The sequence below is a fragment of the Eurypyga helias genome, unplaced genomic scaffold (assembly GCF_000690775.1).
Source record: "Eurypyga helias isolate BGI_N326 unplaced genomic scaffold, ASM69077v1 scaffold23001, whole genome shotgun sequence".
NCBI lineage: Eukaryota > Metazoa > Chordata > Aves > Eurypygiformes > Eurypygidae > Eurypyga > Eurypyga helias.
In genome coordinates, this window is record NW_010230510.1 from 1 (window position 1) to 14,156 (window position 14,156).

At 54.3% G+C, this 14,156-nt stretch overlaps 1 protein-coding gene across 1 annotated transcript; it reads left to right on the plus strand.

The window, feature by feature from the left end:
* Positions 1 to 938: 938 nt before the first annotated feature.
* Positions 939 to 13,431, plus strand: STRIP2 (striatin interacting protein 2; the record flags this gene model as incomplete). The annotated part of the gene is made up of 16 exons (XM_010160784.1): positions 939 to 1,132; positions 2,134 to 2,208; positions 2,312 to 2,446; positions 2,620 to 2,740; positions 3,540 to 3,608; positions 3,722 to 3,828; positions 3,946 to 4,073; positions 4,350 to 4,535; positions 5,749 to 5,972; positions 7,317 to 7,382; positions 8,045 to 8,108; positions 9,020 to 9,091; positions 9,388 to 9,462; positions 10,507 to 10,604; positions 11,149 to 11,275; positions 13,331 to 13,431. Coding segments are annotated over 16 exons (1,842 nt in total), but the record flags the coding sequence as incomplete, so codon positions are not given.
* Between the last annotated feature and the right edge of the window lie 725 nt (positions 13,432 to 14,156).

The window sequence follows — 14,156 nt, forward strand, 5'->3', positions numbered from 1 at the left end:
TCAGGTCACCATGTCCCTGGTCACCCTAAAGCCACCGCGGGACCCCCATGAGCAGAGGACGGGAAGACCTCGCCCCCCCCAGCTGCAGGTCGAGGGGTTCCCTGGGGATGGCTGACCCCAAAAAGGGTCCCTCCTCCCTGGGGGCAGCACCCAAGTCCCCAGGGGATGGAATCGTGGCCCCTGAGCTCTGCCTGTGAATTTGGGGTTTGCTTTTTTCCTCCGGCTCGGCCTGGCCGAGCGGATTATCGCTGCACGCGCTTCGCCGAATTCCTCGTCGGCTTTAGCTCCCCGAGCCGCCCCGTTGGCTGGGCTGCAAAAATTGGGTGAGAAACCAGCATTTCTGAGCGAGCCGGGCTCAGCCCGGAGCCGCGCATCCTCCCGGGTCATCAATATTAATCGTGACGATGCGCGTGGGTTCCAGCCCGGCTGCCGAGAAGGGATGCCGGGACTCGGAATGAGGAATTATGTTAATTGAGTTGATTATCCGTTCATGTGTTCCCTCCCCGGGGTACCACGGCGTGATGCCGGCATTGGGTTGTCTGCTCCGGCCGCCCGCTCCCTGCCCCGCCGTAATCCTCCGGCGAAGTTTCATGCTCCAGTTCCTCATCCGCAGGGGAGGAGGAGGAGATCCACAACCGTGTGGGCTTCAAAAGGGCGAAGCCTGGCCTCGGAAGCTGTCGGATCTGGGATGCTAAGGACAGAACACGAGGCATTCGCATCCTCCTGGGCACCTTCACTTCAAACCAGCCCCAGATTTCGGGTTTTTAAGCTCTGAAATGCATCAAATATTCACTTTAGATCCTGCCTCTGCTTTTCCTGGGATTTGAGGGATGCTATTTTTATCCTCACCTTCCACGTTCGCGCTGTATTTGAAGTAGCCTTGCGTGGCCATCCCGCTCGAGCCCCGGAGACCTGTGTCAAGACCATCTGTGCACAAGGCGCTGCTCCGGTGGCTGGAGGAGCTTTAACGCAAAGGCTGGAAGTGCTGGCGGCCGACCTGCCTCCCGAAATATCCGTAGGGATGTGCCAGCCCACCCGCTAACCCCGACCTGTTCTCCGCAGGGCTCAGTGGATTGCCCCAACCTGGAGTTCGAATACGGGGACGCCGACGGTCACGGCGCTGAGTTAGCAGGTGAAGCGGCGTTTGGGTGCTGTGCTGCTATTAATAGGAGTCCGCCGGGTAGGGAAAAATATTCCCTTGGGGAGTCGAGCGAGCGGGATGGGGGATGGATATCGCGTGGTATCATCCTTGCGGTAACGGAGCAAGAGGGTTTTATTAATAGAGAGCCGCTCGCTCCCCGGGGATGAGCACAAGGGACGCGTGGGGGGCACAGGGATTACCCCACGCTTGGAATTATCCGGGACACGATGGCAGGGGGTGGGGAGGACGGGTGGCATGCCTGGTGGCACAGCCCAGGCTGGCAAGCGTCACCCTTTATCGCGGGTGTCACGATGGGTTGAGTCCTCATCCCGTATCTTCCTGCCGTGTGGCGGCTCTGGCTGCTTCCGCCCCGTAACGCCCCGGGGTCCTGAGCGTATCTCAACCAGCAAAGGGGCTATTTTTAGCTCTGCGTGTCTCGGCTGCACGAGCTGGCCTGGCTAAAGCACATTTTTCCTTTGAGGGATCCTTCCTCCCTCCTTGCGGAACCGTTTCGGTCCCCCATGGTGCTGCTCAGCGCCGTAGGACCTATAGGAATTCTATACAAACAGGTAGGAACTCTATAGGAACAGGCACAACAGCGTGTCCCTCCAAGTCCAGCCCCTATTTGCAGGTCCCAGAATATCCGAGCTGCTGGGTTTGGAGTCAGTGCAGGTCTTGCCTGGGTGCTCCTGCGGTCCCTCCCTTTGCAAAGGGCCTTAACCGGGACAGAAAATTACTCCCCCTTCCCCCAAATACCCCTGTGAAATTGCAAATGCAGCTCGAGCACAGCCCAGCACGGACACGGGGGTGAAAATGATGGATTTGGTGGCTCCAAGATGCCCCCTGGAGCTGCGGAAGAGCTCAGGGATAAGTTTAGGTCGGTGGCCCGTGTCTCCTCAGGTGCGTTGGGATGTTTGAGTCCCACAGGGAATTTGGTGAGGAGGAGGAGGGTGAAACTCCTCCGGGTCCTTGCTGATCCCTTTCTCCATCAGAGCTGTACAGCTACACCGAGGAGCCTGAGCTCAGCACCAACAGGAGATGCTTCGAGGAGGATTTCCACGCACAAGGTACCAGCTCTGGGCTCAGCACCCCGGGGCTCGGGGCAGCCCTCCCGGGCAAGAGCGGGACCCCCGGGGGGGCACCCAGCTGGCTGTTGTGTCCCCTTTCCAGTGCAGGGCAGGAGGTGGCTGGAGCTGGACGGGGCTCAGCAAAAGGCCTACGTCATGCGCCTGCTGGATGGGCTGGAGGTGGTCAACAGGGACAAGCGGCTCAGAGTAGCGCGGGCCATCCTCTACCTGGCACAGGGTAAGGACCACATCCCCCGTGTGTGTCTGCTGCCTGGCTTCGTCCAGGGGGCGTGGGAGAAGCCTTCTCCTGGGGTTCTGCCAGGTTGGTGCAGTGTAGCTCCTTTCTGGGGTGGTCCCAGGGGTTCAAAGGCAGCACCCCCCTAACTAGTTCCTTCCTTTGGGCCCCTCCAGGCGTCTTTGGAGACTGCGATAACGAAGGCGATGTCCTGCACTGGTCTCGGCACAACAGCTTCCTCCTGTACCAGCTGGGAACCTTCACTGCCTTCCTGGAGCTCCTCAACATGGAGATTGAGTGAGAGGCCCCACACTGCCCTCACCCTCCTGGTCCTCTTCTTCATCTTATTCTTTCTCTTTGCACTCCTCATCCTCCTCCACTTCATCTTCTTTCTCCTCGTCCTTCTTGCCCTCCTCCTCACTCTCCTTGTCCTTTTCTTCATCTTATACTTTCTCTTTGCCCTCCTCTTCTTCTTTCTCCCCCTCCTCCTCCTCCTCTTCTTATTCCATCTTCTTCTTTCTCCTCCTCTTATTCCATCTTCTTCTTTCTCCCCCTCCTCCTCCTCCTCTTCTTATTCCATCTTCTTCTTTCTCCTCCTCTTATTCCATCTTCTTCTTTCTCCCCCTCCTCCTCCTCCTCTTCTTATTCCATCTTCTTCTTTCTCCTCCTCTTATTCCATCTTCTTCTTTCTCCCCCTCCTCCTCCTCCTCTTCTTATTCCATCTTCTTCTTTCTCCTCCTCTTATTCCATCTTCTTCTTTCTCCCCCTCCTCCTCCTCCTCTTCTTATTCCATCTTCTTCTTTCTCCTCCTCTTATTCCATCTTCTTCTTTCTCCCCCTCCTCCTCCTCCTCTTCTTCTTTCTCCCCCTCCTCCTCTTCTTATTCCATCTTCTTTCTCCTTGTCTTCTTCATATTCTTTCTCCCCATTGCTCTCGCCCTCTTCTCCCTCCTCTTCCTCACTGAAGTCCAGGGCGGTGCCGCAGCCATGACACGATCCCAGTGCGGTGCTTCCACCGCTGCAGTCGTAGGCTGGGGGTCGGGGTGAGGAGCAGCCCGTGCCCGGTGGCTGGCGCTGAGCTCGTCCCCTTCCCTGCAGCAACAGCCAGGCCTGCAGCAGCGCCCTGAGGAAGCCGGCCATCTCCCTGGCCGACAGCACGGAGCTCAGGTATCCCCGCTCAGACCCCCATTTGCATGTCGGGTGGAGGCTGTGGGACTACCTCTGGGGACAAAGTGGCCTCTGGCTGGCAGCGTCACCCGCCTGCCGTGCTGTCCCGACAGGGTGCTGCTGAGTGTCATGTACCTGATGGTGGAGAACATCCGTGTGGAGCAGGAGGCGGATCCCCCCGAGTGGAAAACCTGCCGGGAAACCTTCAGGATGGAGCTGAGTGAGCCACAAAGTTCATTGTGCCCTGACGAGGTCCCTTCATCATGTTGGACCAGTGGGGAGATCGCAGGGATCGGGGATCTGCTCTGAACCTGCTCCTGGTCCCTCTTTCCACCAGGTTTCCCCGTGCACTCTGAAGAGCCGTTTGCTCTTCTGCTCTTCACGATGGTGACCAAGTTCTGCAGTGGCCACGCTCCACACTTCCCCATGAAGAAAGTCCTGCTCCTGCTCTGGAAGGTGCTTCTGGTGAGTGCAAACCCTTCTTTTTTCCAGAAACAGGTCATTTTGGGAATAGTGCCGATGCAGCCTGGATGTTTTCCACTATTCAGTCCAGCCGTAACGAGGTTATTTAGGATGGCTGACACAAGGCAAACAGTTTCTTGTGGGATGAGGGTGGGCTGAGCCACGCAGGGGACGTGGGGTGGGGGTGAAGCCCGTTGGCCGTGGTGTCTTCATTCTCAACTCCTCAGCCCAGGTGGGATGTCTGCTCCCTGCTTTCTCACCTCTCTTGTTGGTCCCCAGTTCACGCTGGGTGGATTCGAAGCGCTGCAGGCGATGAAGGTGAGGAAGCGTGAGGAGCTGGGGCTGCCGCCCTTGCCGGAGGACAGCATCCAGGTGATGCGCAGCATGCGCGCCGCTTCGCCCCCCACATACTCCATCGAGCTCATGGAGCAGCAGCAGCAGAAGCGTGGTCACCGCAGCCGGAGGGTAAGAGCAGGCACATCCCCCTGCATGGCCCAGGATGCTTTTCCAACGGGACCGTCACCCGTTCACGCAGTCAACCTGTCCTCGGGAGTGTGTTTACCTTTCTCCCCAAGTGTTTTCCAGTTTCATAGAATCACGGAATGGTTTGGGTGGGAAGGACCCTTAAAGCCCCCCCAGCCTCACCCCCTGCCATGGGCAGGGACACCTTCCATAGCCCAGGGTGCTCCAAGCCTCATCCAGCCTGGCCTTGGACACTCCCAGGGATGGGGCATCCACAGCTTCTCTGGGAACCTGTCCCAGTGCTCCCACCCTCTGCGGGAAGAATTCCTTCCCCATGGCCCATCTCCATCTCCCTCTTCCTGGTTAAACCCGTCACCCCTTGTCCTGTCACTCCCTGCCCTTGGGAAAAGTCCCCCCAGCTTCCTTGCAGCCCCCCAGGCACTGGAAGGGGCTCTGAGGTCTCCCCGGAGCTTCCCTTCTCCAGGCTGAACCCCCCAACTCCCCCAGCCTGTCCCCAGGGCAGAGGGGCTCCAGCCCTCGGAGCATCTCCGGGGCCTCCTCTGGCCTCGCTCCAACAGCTCCGTGTCCTCCTGCTGTTGGGGCCCAGAGCTGGAGCAGAACTGCAGGGGGGTCTCCCCAGAGCGGAGCAGAGGGGCAGAATCCCCTCCCTCGCCCCCCTGGCCACGCTGCTCTGGATCCAGCCCAGGATGGGGTTGGCTTTCAGGGCTGCCAGCGCACACAGCCGGCTCATGTCCGATTTGTCATCCACCAGTTTCAGTGGTGGTGGATCAGCCCAGCAGGGCATTTGATCCAGAGGAAGCAGGAGGACATCCTGACCCTGTGGCGAGGGGCTGATAAGTGCCGAGGAGCACGCTGCTGACAGCAAGCTTGCCTCTATTTAGCTGCGCTCTTGGAGTTGCTGTGTTACAGCCAAGGAATAAAATGCCTCTTCTGCATTTTATTGGAGAGATGTTGGATGATCGTTCCAAAAGTTAAGATGGAAAATGGGGTCACATCTTGCTGAGCAGCAAGGGTAGAGGTACAGAGGGTGTTGTTCCTTGTCCAGGCTTTGGTGACAATAGCTATGAGGGAAATCCTCACCGGGGGAACACCTGGGAGCTTGATCCTTCCAGGAGGGAAAGGTTTGGTGCCAGCAGCTGGGAATGAACTGAAATCCATGGGGTGACTTGAGTTTCTCTTTCCCCTTCTGCTGCAGCCACTGGTGAAGCAAGACAGTTTGGATATCTACAACGAGCGAGACCCCTTCAAAAATGATGAAGCAGGAGTCGATGAAGAGGAGAACGATGATGTGGACAACGGCATCGAGGGGGAACTGGACCTGATGGAGCGGGATGCAGTTATCCCCGTGATGCCTGCTCAGCGCCCACCTATTGAAAGGGTGTCATTCCCCAAAGGGCTTCCCTGGGCTCCCAAAGTCAGGTAAAACCATCTGGTTTCTTTGCCATCCTCCCCAGTCCTATGAAGTTCCTGTCCTGGAGTTCAGTGCAGGCTGAACATCCATCTGCAGCAAGTTTGTTGGCCTCTGGCAAGTTGGACTGAAGTGGCTCCACTCCTTTTTTTTGTCTCATTTGGTCCTTTCTGGATTGGGTTTAGCTGAGCCCTTGCTCAGGCTGTACAAACCACGTGTGGCCGAGCTTGGCCAAGAAGTGGCAATCCCATTTTGGGGGTTGAACTGGGAAGGAGGCTTGTGCTGGAGCACTGTGGGAACAGGGGCTGTGGGCTGTGAGCAGGGTCAGCTTTCCCAGCCAGCACCAATGGATTTTGGGAGGGCAAGGTCCTAGACTAATCATGGTTAACGACATCACCTCTTGCCTGTTGGGTGGGACCCTTGTGTTGCCAGTTAAGCTTTCGTGAGTGGCCTTGCTCTGAAGTGAGAAATGGGAGAAAAACATCTGAGGATAAAGGAGTTGGTGCCTTCCCTTCCTAAGACCAGTTCTGCTACACGTGCTGTGCGGGAGCGTTAGGAAAAGAGGGTGAAAACCTCTGCCCCTTTCCCTCTAATCCATGTGATTTTTTTTTTTGCTGTTCACCTGAGGCCTGGATTTAAGCCGGTGTCTTTAAAGCACCGAGGCAAATACATCTTTTTGACGTGGGAGCAGTGACAGGGTTAAGTGTGTCTATCCAGAGCACTCGTGCAGGGACATGGCAAGAACTGGTTTCCCACATGGGTCTCTGCACACGCGGTGCCGTGGCACTCCACCGAAGAATGCTCTCAGCGTCGAAATCAAACGGCCATTGTTTTTCTTGGCCGGTGCTTGAAATCCAGCTGGGTTTCTTCCTGCCTGTGAGAGCCTTGGCTCACGGATCATGTCCTCCTCGTAGCGCTGAGACCCTGACCAGTTTTCCTGAAAGGTGGACAAGGCGTCAGCTTGCTCTCTCAGAGCAGCACGTGCTCCGCCAGACTGCGGAGACAACATTTGTTCGCTCGCGGTGAGCAGATGCTACTTGAAGATGCATGTGCTAGGAGCACAGAAGGTGGATGAAAAAGTGCTGTTCGTAGAGAATTCCTCTGCATTTATTTGCCCACTCCCATGGAGTTCCACAACAAATACAAATGGTTTTTCGTTCACGCTGTTCCCAACCAACATGAGCAACGGTGACTCTATCCCGCTGCTATTAAGACCTTTGGAAATCAATCCTAGAAAGCTCAAAGTTTCTTTCTCGACCCAGACTGCTCTCCTTTCTGGGCAGTGTAGGCTTTGCTGTGGTATATGTCTGTTTTCCAACCTTCTCCTTGGTTGTGTTTCTTTGTTGCTCCATCAGACAGAAAGACATTGAGCATTTCCTGGAAGCAAGCAGGAACAAATTCATCGGATTCACGCTGGGGCAGTGAGTATGACGTGTGTTGGTCTCCCCAAGTCTGTCTCATAGCTCCCACCAGTGGAATTTAACTGGTGGGAGGTGCCCACCGAGCGTCGTTTTTTCTCAACTCAACCAGGCTAAGGCACGCTCAGGACGATGCAGCACAGCGCTGGATTTCACTGGGGCTGCAGCAGTGCGCTTGGTGTTATAAAAACATCTTCTTGGAGATGCCGGTCTCCAAGGACCTCTTTCTATTAAAAATCAGGCCTACCCCAGAATAAGTGACCCCTGGCCCAAGCCAGAGACTGGTTTGATGCAGAGGGGGAGTTGGGACAATCTGGTATCCACAGCAAATTACCCAGTTTGTGACTAAATCAAGCTGCGGGTGCACAGTCACCCTGGCATGGGCCCAGCAGGGTGTATTTTTTTTTTTTTTGAGGTGTGGTGCTGGGCTCAAACTGACCTAATTTCACCCCAGCTCTTCACCCTGATGTCGCCCCTTTCTTGTGCAGGCTTTGCTGGGGAGGAGGTAGGAGGGTGGGCAGCTCATGCCAACACTTCTCCTAATTCCTGTCTCATCTGGGAAGTGTCAGTAGATTCAGGCTTCCTCTTTTGCCTTGTATGACATGGAAGTATTAAACCCAGGTCGGCTTCCCAGCCTCGTACTTACCATCTTCCATCCCCCACAGAGACACCGAAACCCTGATAGGGCTACCACGGCCCATCCACGAAAGCGTGAAGACACTGAAGCAGGTAAGACGGTAGCTCCATGCGGGACACTTGAATGCAGCAGCCCAGAAAACCTTGCTGAGCAGCAGTCAGCTTGTCTAACCTTGTCCCTTGCTATTTTTGCTCCCTGGCACTCAGCAGATGCTCTGAGGGTGGGATCAGACCTGTGGGGAAATCATTGGCCAAGATAACTCGAGCCACAGGGGGATTCCAGGGCATCAGGTCCCTCGGATGTATGCTCTCCGCCCACAGTAAATGTTTCACGTGAATTTAGTCCTCTCCTCTTCAGCTGCTGTGCAACCACGCGTTTGGTCTGAGCTCTTGCTCTCTCTGCCTTGGGAAGTCAATCTGATGAATCCAGTCAAGGTCTGAACAGCTTGAGAGGAGCTGGATATCCACCACACGCAGTGCGTGATCCTCATGTCTAACCTCTGGCTGAAACACAGTTACTGGAGGGTGTAAGAGGGACCCTTCTTGTTAGTTATCCCAGGAAAAGCTGCTGGAGCTTCTTGCAGGAATTGCAGGAACTCTGGACAAACTTCCAGAGTTGGGTTTGGGCATACATGCCCAGACCTGTGCTGTTCCCAGAGGGAAGCATGGCTGGCCTTGGCTTCTGCATTGCTCCACGTGGAGTGAGACACCTCCAGAGGTCAACTGACCCTACGTAAGGCCTGGATTGCCTTTTGGAGGTGATTGTCCCTCTCCACTTGCTTACGGAGAGGCCCTAGAAAGTGTAGGTAGAAGTAATCAAAGGCATGATGTGTGAAGGGCTTCAGGGACAGAGGGATGTCCCACGGAAGGATGAGCTCTCCATGGATCTGCGGCAACCTGTTCACCAAACTCGGGTACCACTGCAATCAGCCGATGTTGTCGTTGCTGACTGTGTCACCTTCCGGTTGTGACATTGCTCTGCCTCTGTCTCTGTATTTTGCCAGCACAAGTACGTTTCCATCTCAGACGTCCAGATCAAAAACGAGGAGGAGCTGGAGAAGTGCCCCATGTCTCTGGTAAGAAGTTGCTGCTCCCCATCACTAGATAGATGTGTGGAAGATTTCCGAGTTGTCATAGAAACCCATACGTTTTCCATGATCCATAGGACACCTTGGGTGCTCTTTTTTGCTGGAAGTCCGTATCTTGATCAAAGGTAGCAGTGGAGAAAGGCCTGGAGCTTCCCGCAGTCAGCATGTGGCTGTGTCCATCATTAAGTCCTCGAGCTGGGTTTTGTGGAGGTGACTGACATACCTCAAGTGTGTGGACTGGAAATATTCCATTTTCCCTTGTTTCTCATGTTTCTCTGTGCTAGGGGGAAGAGGAAGTCCAGGAAACCCCTTGTGAGGTCTTGTATCGAGCAATGTTGTACAATCTCCCCCAGTATATGGTAAGCCTGTGTTTCTTAAAAGTGAAGAAGAGCTTTTGAGGGGGGAATGGTGCCAATTTGTGAGCTGTGGGGCTCAGCATGAGGCTGCTGGGGCGTGTTCAGGACTTGAATGGTCAAGTACAGTCAATGGAAGTACAGTCCAAGAGGAGGGAGTCAGAGGATCAAGGGGTGTAGATACCCAGGGAGCCAGTCAAATGCTTGGGAACAGGTCAGTGGTTGGAAAATAGGATGTGCGTAGAGGATTGGGAACAAGGAATGAAGTCCTACACGTTGGTGGGAGGTCAAAACTGGCTCCTGCCCTCCGGATACTGAGGGGAACCCGTCAGGGCTGGCCGTGTGTCATCTCTTGAGCTGCATGAGCTGTAGTATTTACCAACAAGCTGTTGCACACCGATGCAGGCACCTTCACTTCTGACCTCAACAAGCAACCTACGGACTGCACTGGTCCTTGAGCCTTTGTCCTTCTTGCTGGGATTAACTTGCCGTTACGGTATCACACTGATCTCCGAGCGTGACGGCTTGCTGGGCCAGGAACCAAACTAAACCATCGTCGTGCTTTAGGCACCGCAAACAAGGTGGAAATGCCTTCAGGTCTCTGCCAGCTGGGCTGTGCCCTCAACAGCTATTCCAGCTCTGGAGAGTCTGTAGGTGATAACTTTCCTTACAGGGATATCCCTTGCAGCTTTCCCATGGCCCCTGGAGATTCCCAGAGGAACAGAATGAGCGTTCTGAAACTTGTCTACATTAGGATGCTGGTTGGGTCACTGTGTCCGTAGGGACAGAGTGACAACAAACACAGATTTAAATGCATTAGGCTCCTGGTGCACCTTGTAGTATTTTATCCATCAGCTGCCATGGTCCCCACACTTGGCCTGTGTGACCAGGGAATAAAAGGAGAGGTTGGGCCTTGGCATAGTCCGTCCATCACGGTGACCAGAGCTTGGGCTGGTGAAACCCTATAGAGTTGGCTTGAAGTTGTCCAGTTTTGGCAAGTGAAGGAGAAGGAAGGAATGCCCCTTCCTGACACCCTCCCTCCTTCTGCAGATAGCTTTGCTGAAGATCCTTCTTGCTGCAGCGCCCACCTCCAAAGCCAAGACTGACTCCATCAACATCCTGGCAGACGTGTTGCCTGAAGAGATGCCGTAAGTCCCGGAGAAGGTGGCCACCAGCCATCCCAGCTTTGCCACAAAGTCTTGGACCAAGCAGGGGAACTGGGGTTTGCTGATAGGTTTGGGGGGCTCCAGATTTGGGGACATCTCTTTGGATAGGTGCAAGCTACTGTTGCCACCAGGGCAGAGGAATGAAATCCAGGGAAGTGATGCCGGTTTTTCAGGAGCGTGACAATTTGTGCGCAGTCGGCAGCTGCTGTGCTCTGCTAGCGAAGTGACACAAACCATAAAATCATGCTAATTGACACAAATCATAAAGATACGTGAGCATATGCCAGGTGTCCTTCATACCGCTCTCCCAGGAATGCTGGCGGAGGGCAATCTGCTTTTTTTGTCCCTTTTTTTTAATGCGCTTCAGTGTCACCAGGCAGGAGAGGATGGAAATGGGAGGCCCCGGGGGAAGGGAAGGTCCCTGCTTCTGTAGAACCTGTCCAGATGACTATAAACTCAACAAAGTCCCTTTGTCCTCCTTGTCCCCGTACCCGCTGTGCTGTTGCCTTCTTTCCCTCCAACCCAGCATCACCGTCCTTCAGAGCATGAAACTGGGGATCGACGTGAACAGGCACAAAGAGATCATCGTGAAGAGCATCTCGGCTTTGCTGCTGCTGCTCCTCAAGCACTTCAAGCTGAACCACATCTACCAGGTGAGCATAGAGAAGAGGTCGGCCGTGGCCCAGCTTGCCTGGACACCGGTGTATCCCAATATCCCAAGAGATCTCTCCGGGAGGGGTTTCCATGAGGAGCTGCAGATCGCTTTTCCATAGCGGGGAACCCCAGCCCCGGGCGAGGATTTGTGTAGGGTTACTCAGACAGGGATAACCTGCCTGAAATATATCTCTGACTGTGTTCTGACAGGATCGTAGCCACTCACGTGGAAAGAGTTTTCAGAACTCTGGAAAAATTCACACTGTGCCTGATCAGGTTAAAATTTAGGAGATACCACGAGCACGAGCCTCTGTGGCAGAAGGGGGAAGGGGATGGGGGGTTAGACAACACCCTCTTTTCCTCTGTCTCATCTCCAGTGGCCAGAAATAGTGCTGCGTAGGAGCTCACGAGGTCAACTAATCTCGTCCTCTGTCCCTTGGCAGGATCAGGTTCTTGGGGCTCCAGTTTCAACGGAGCCTGGAGGCCTGGGTCCTAGATGCAATCTGATTTCTGTTTCATCTGCACAGCATCCATCGGACTGGACCCGTGTGAGGGCTTTCCTCGATTAAAAAACCACAAGGGATTCGTCTGGGCTGCAGCCTGGGCCCAGTTCTCCACCCGTTCTGCAAGTCAAGCAATTAATGCTTTGTAATTTGTTTTCTTTTAAAGGTTTCAGCGTGGTACAAATCCGTCTGTGTTACGAAGTCCACTGAGGATTTATCTGAGGATAAATATAAATCCATGTACTGGATAGGATAAAATGGAACACACCCCCTCCCCCCACCCCCACTCCCAAATTTTTACAATCTGACGTTTCCTCCAGGTCCCCCCAAGTCCCTTCACTGATTTTTCTCACTTCACACCCAAAGCAGCTCCTCTCATTTCTTCCTCCGTGGCAGGAGGACCCCCGCAGTTTGGTGCTAACTCTGGAGAAAGCTGTAGGGTTTCCTCCCTCCCCGATTCTGCTTTTGCGTCTGATTTTGAGCGAGCCATCATCATTTTTTTTGAGGCTGAGGCTGGTCTCAAGGACCACCCCGAAAACCACGGCGGGGGCTGAGCTGATGTTTCCCAGCGTGTCCAGGCTCCGGGGGGGTCACCCTGCGCTCGCTGGCTGCCGTACCGGTGGGGCAGCCACTGCACAGACCTTCACACCAACACAGATCTTGGGGGGGTTTTGTCTCAGTTCCCTTGAGATTTGGTGTTTCCTATGCCAAAAGAGAAACACCATCCAACGGTTGCAGTTCAGCAAGTTAGCATTACCTTCGGCCCGATCCTGGATAACATCCTAGTTGCTGGCAGCTGCGTTTCAAAGCCATGAGAGCATCTCGGATCCCGGCTAGCGGGGACTGCTGGGATCACTCACAAATACTGGCGGCGGTGTTCCGTGGGGGGTGTACGGAGTGTTGACAGCTTGTACCAGGCTGAGATGAGACGTGCAGGAACAAACTGTTTCTTCACTCTCAACTTTGGGTTGTTGATTGCAGGTTAGTGAGAGGCATGGGTAGGGTAGGATGGGGTAGGATACTGCTGCTATGTGTCGGTCTCTCTAGGGGACAGTAGAGGTTTGTTGTGTTACACAGCTGTACATACCCAGAGCATTTAATGCTTAGAGGGGAAGAGAAATTAAAAGCGTGTGTGATGGTAAGGGTACTTTATTCAGTCGAAATGTGAAAAGGGACTGGGTTAGCGTGTGACAGCGATAGGAATTACTGCGTTTTCTCTCTATCCCTCCTCCTTCCCTCTTCCCTATATACTGTTTTGTCACGGATTTTCATCTTGAAAAGCTACGCTGTGGCCATTAGGGGCAGCTATTTCTGAGCGACTGCCGTAACGTTTGCGTCCCCGCTCCATGGCAGAGTTTTCCAGCTGGTGGGAGTTGCTGTAGGTGATGCAAGCCTTACACAGCAGACCTCTGCGAGGGGGAGATGGTCTGCGAGGCGGCTGGAGCAAACCATCAAGACAGCTTTGCTTTTGGCTGGAAATGGTTTGCCATTCCCAGGTGATGCTCCCAGTCGTTCCAGCTAACGTTGACCCGTTTCACTTCTTCTCCTCAGTTTGAGTACGTGTCCCAACATTTGGTGTTTGCCAACTGCATCCCGCTGATCCTGAAGTTCTTCAACCAAAACATCATGTCTTATATCACTGCCAAGAACAGGTACAGCCACTTCTGGGGAAGAGCGAGATGGTGGAGCAGGGAGGCTTTGTGCGTAAGAACCCTAACACGGCAGTGTGCGGTGGCACCACGTGACCTCTGGTCCCTAGCACGGCTTGGGGCAGATGCTCTCCACTACGGGAAGATGCTGGGAGGGAGCAAACCCCTTCTGCTTCATGGGGAGGACTGGGTGGGGGGTTTCCAATCTCTCATTTAACTACTAAAATACATGTAGGCCCACCGCCCTTGCTGCCAGCAGGCTTGTTTTCATCTTTACATGGACTCTTGGAAATCCATCCAGTGCCACGGGAGCAAATCCCTTCTGCTTCATGAGGAGGGCTGGGTGGGGGTTTCCAATCTCTCATTTGACTGCTAAAATACATGTAGGCCCACCTCCCTTGCTGCCAGCAGGCTTGTTTTCATCTTTACATGGACTCTTGGAAATCCATCCAGTGCCACAAGGCATCTGCGGGCCACAGCTTCAAAAAAGCCGGGTGGGGTAGAGTTTTCCAGGTCTTTTCCACTTTTTATAGCTATAATTCAGCTTTCCTGACTTCTTCAGATTTTGTGTAGTTGTCACTGCCTTTGGCTTCTGATCTGAGGAAGAGTCTAGCCCCGTTTGGGTCTGTATAGGGACTGGCCTACCGCAAGTCAGCGTAAGAGCTGAAAGAACACAGCTCTTCCATAACTCCGTAGGACTGGGTGAGATGTCCCCGCTTGCAGGGGAG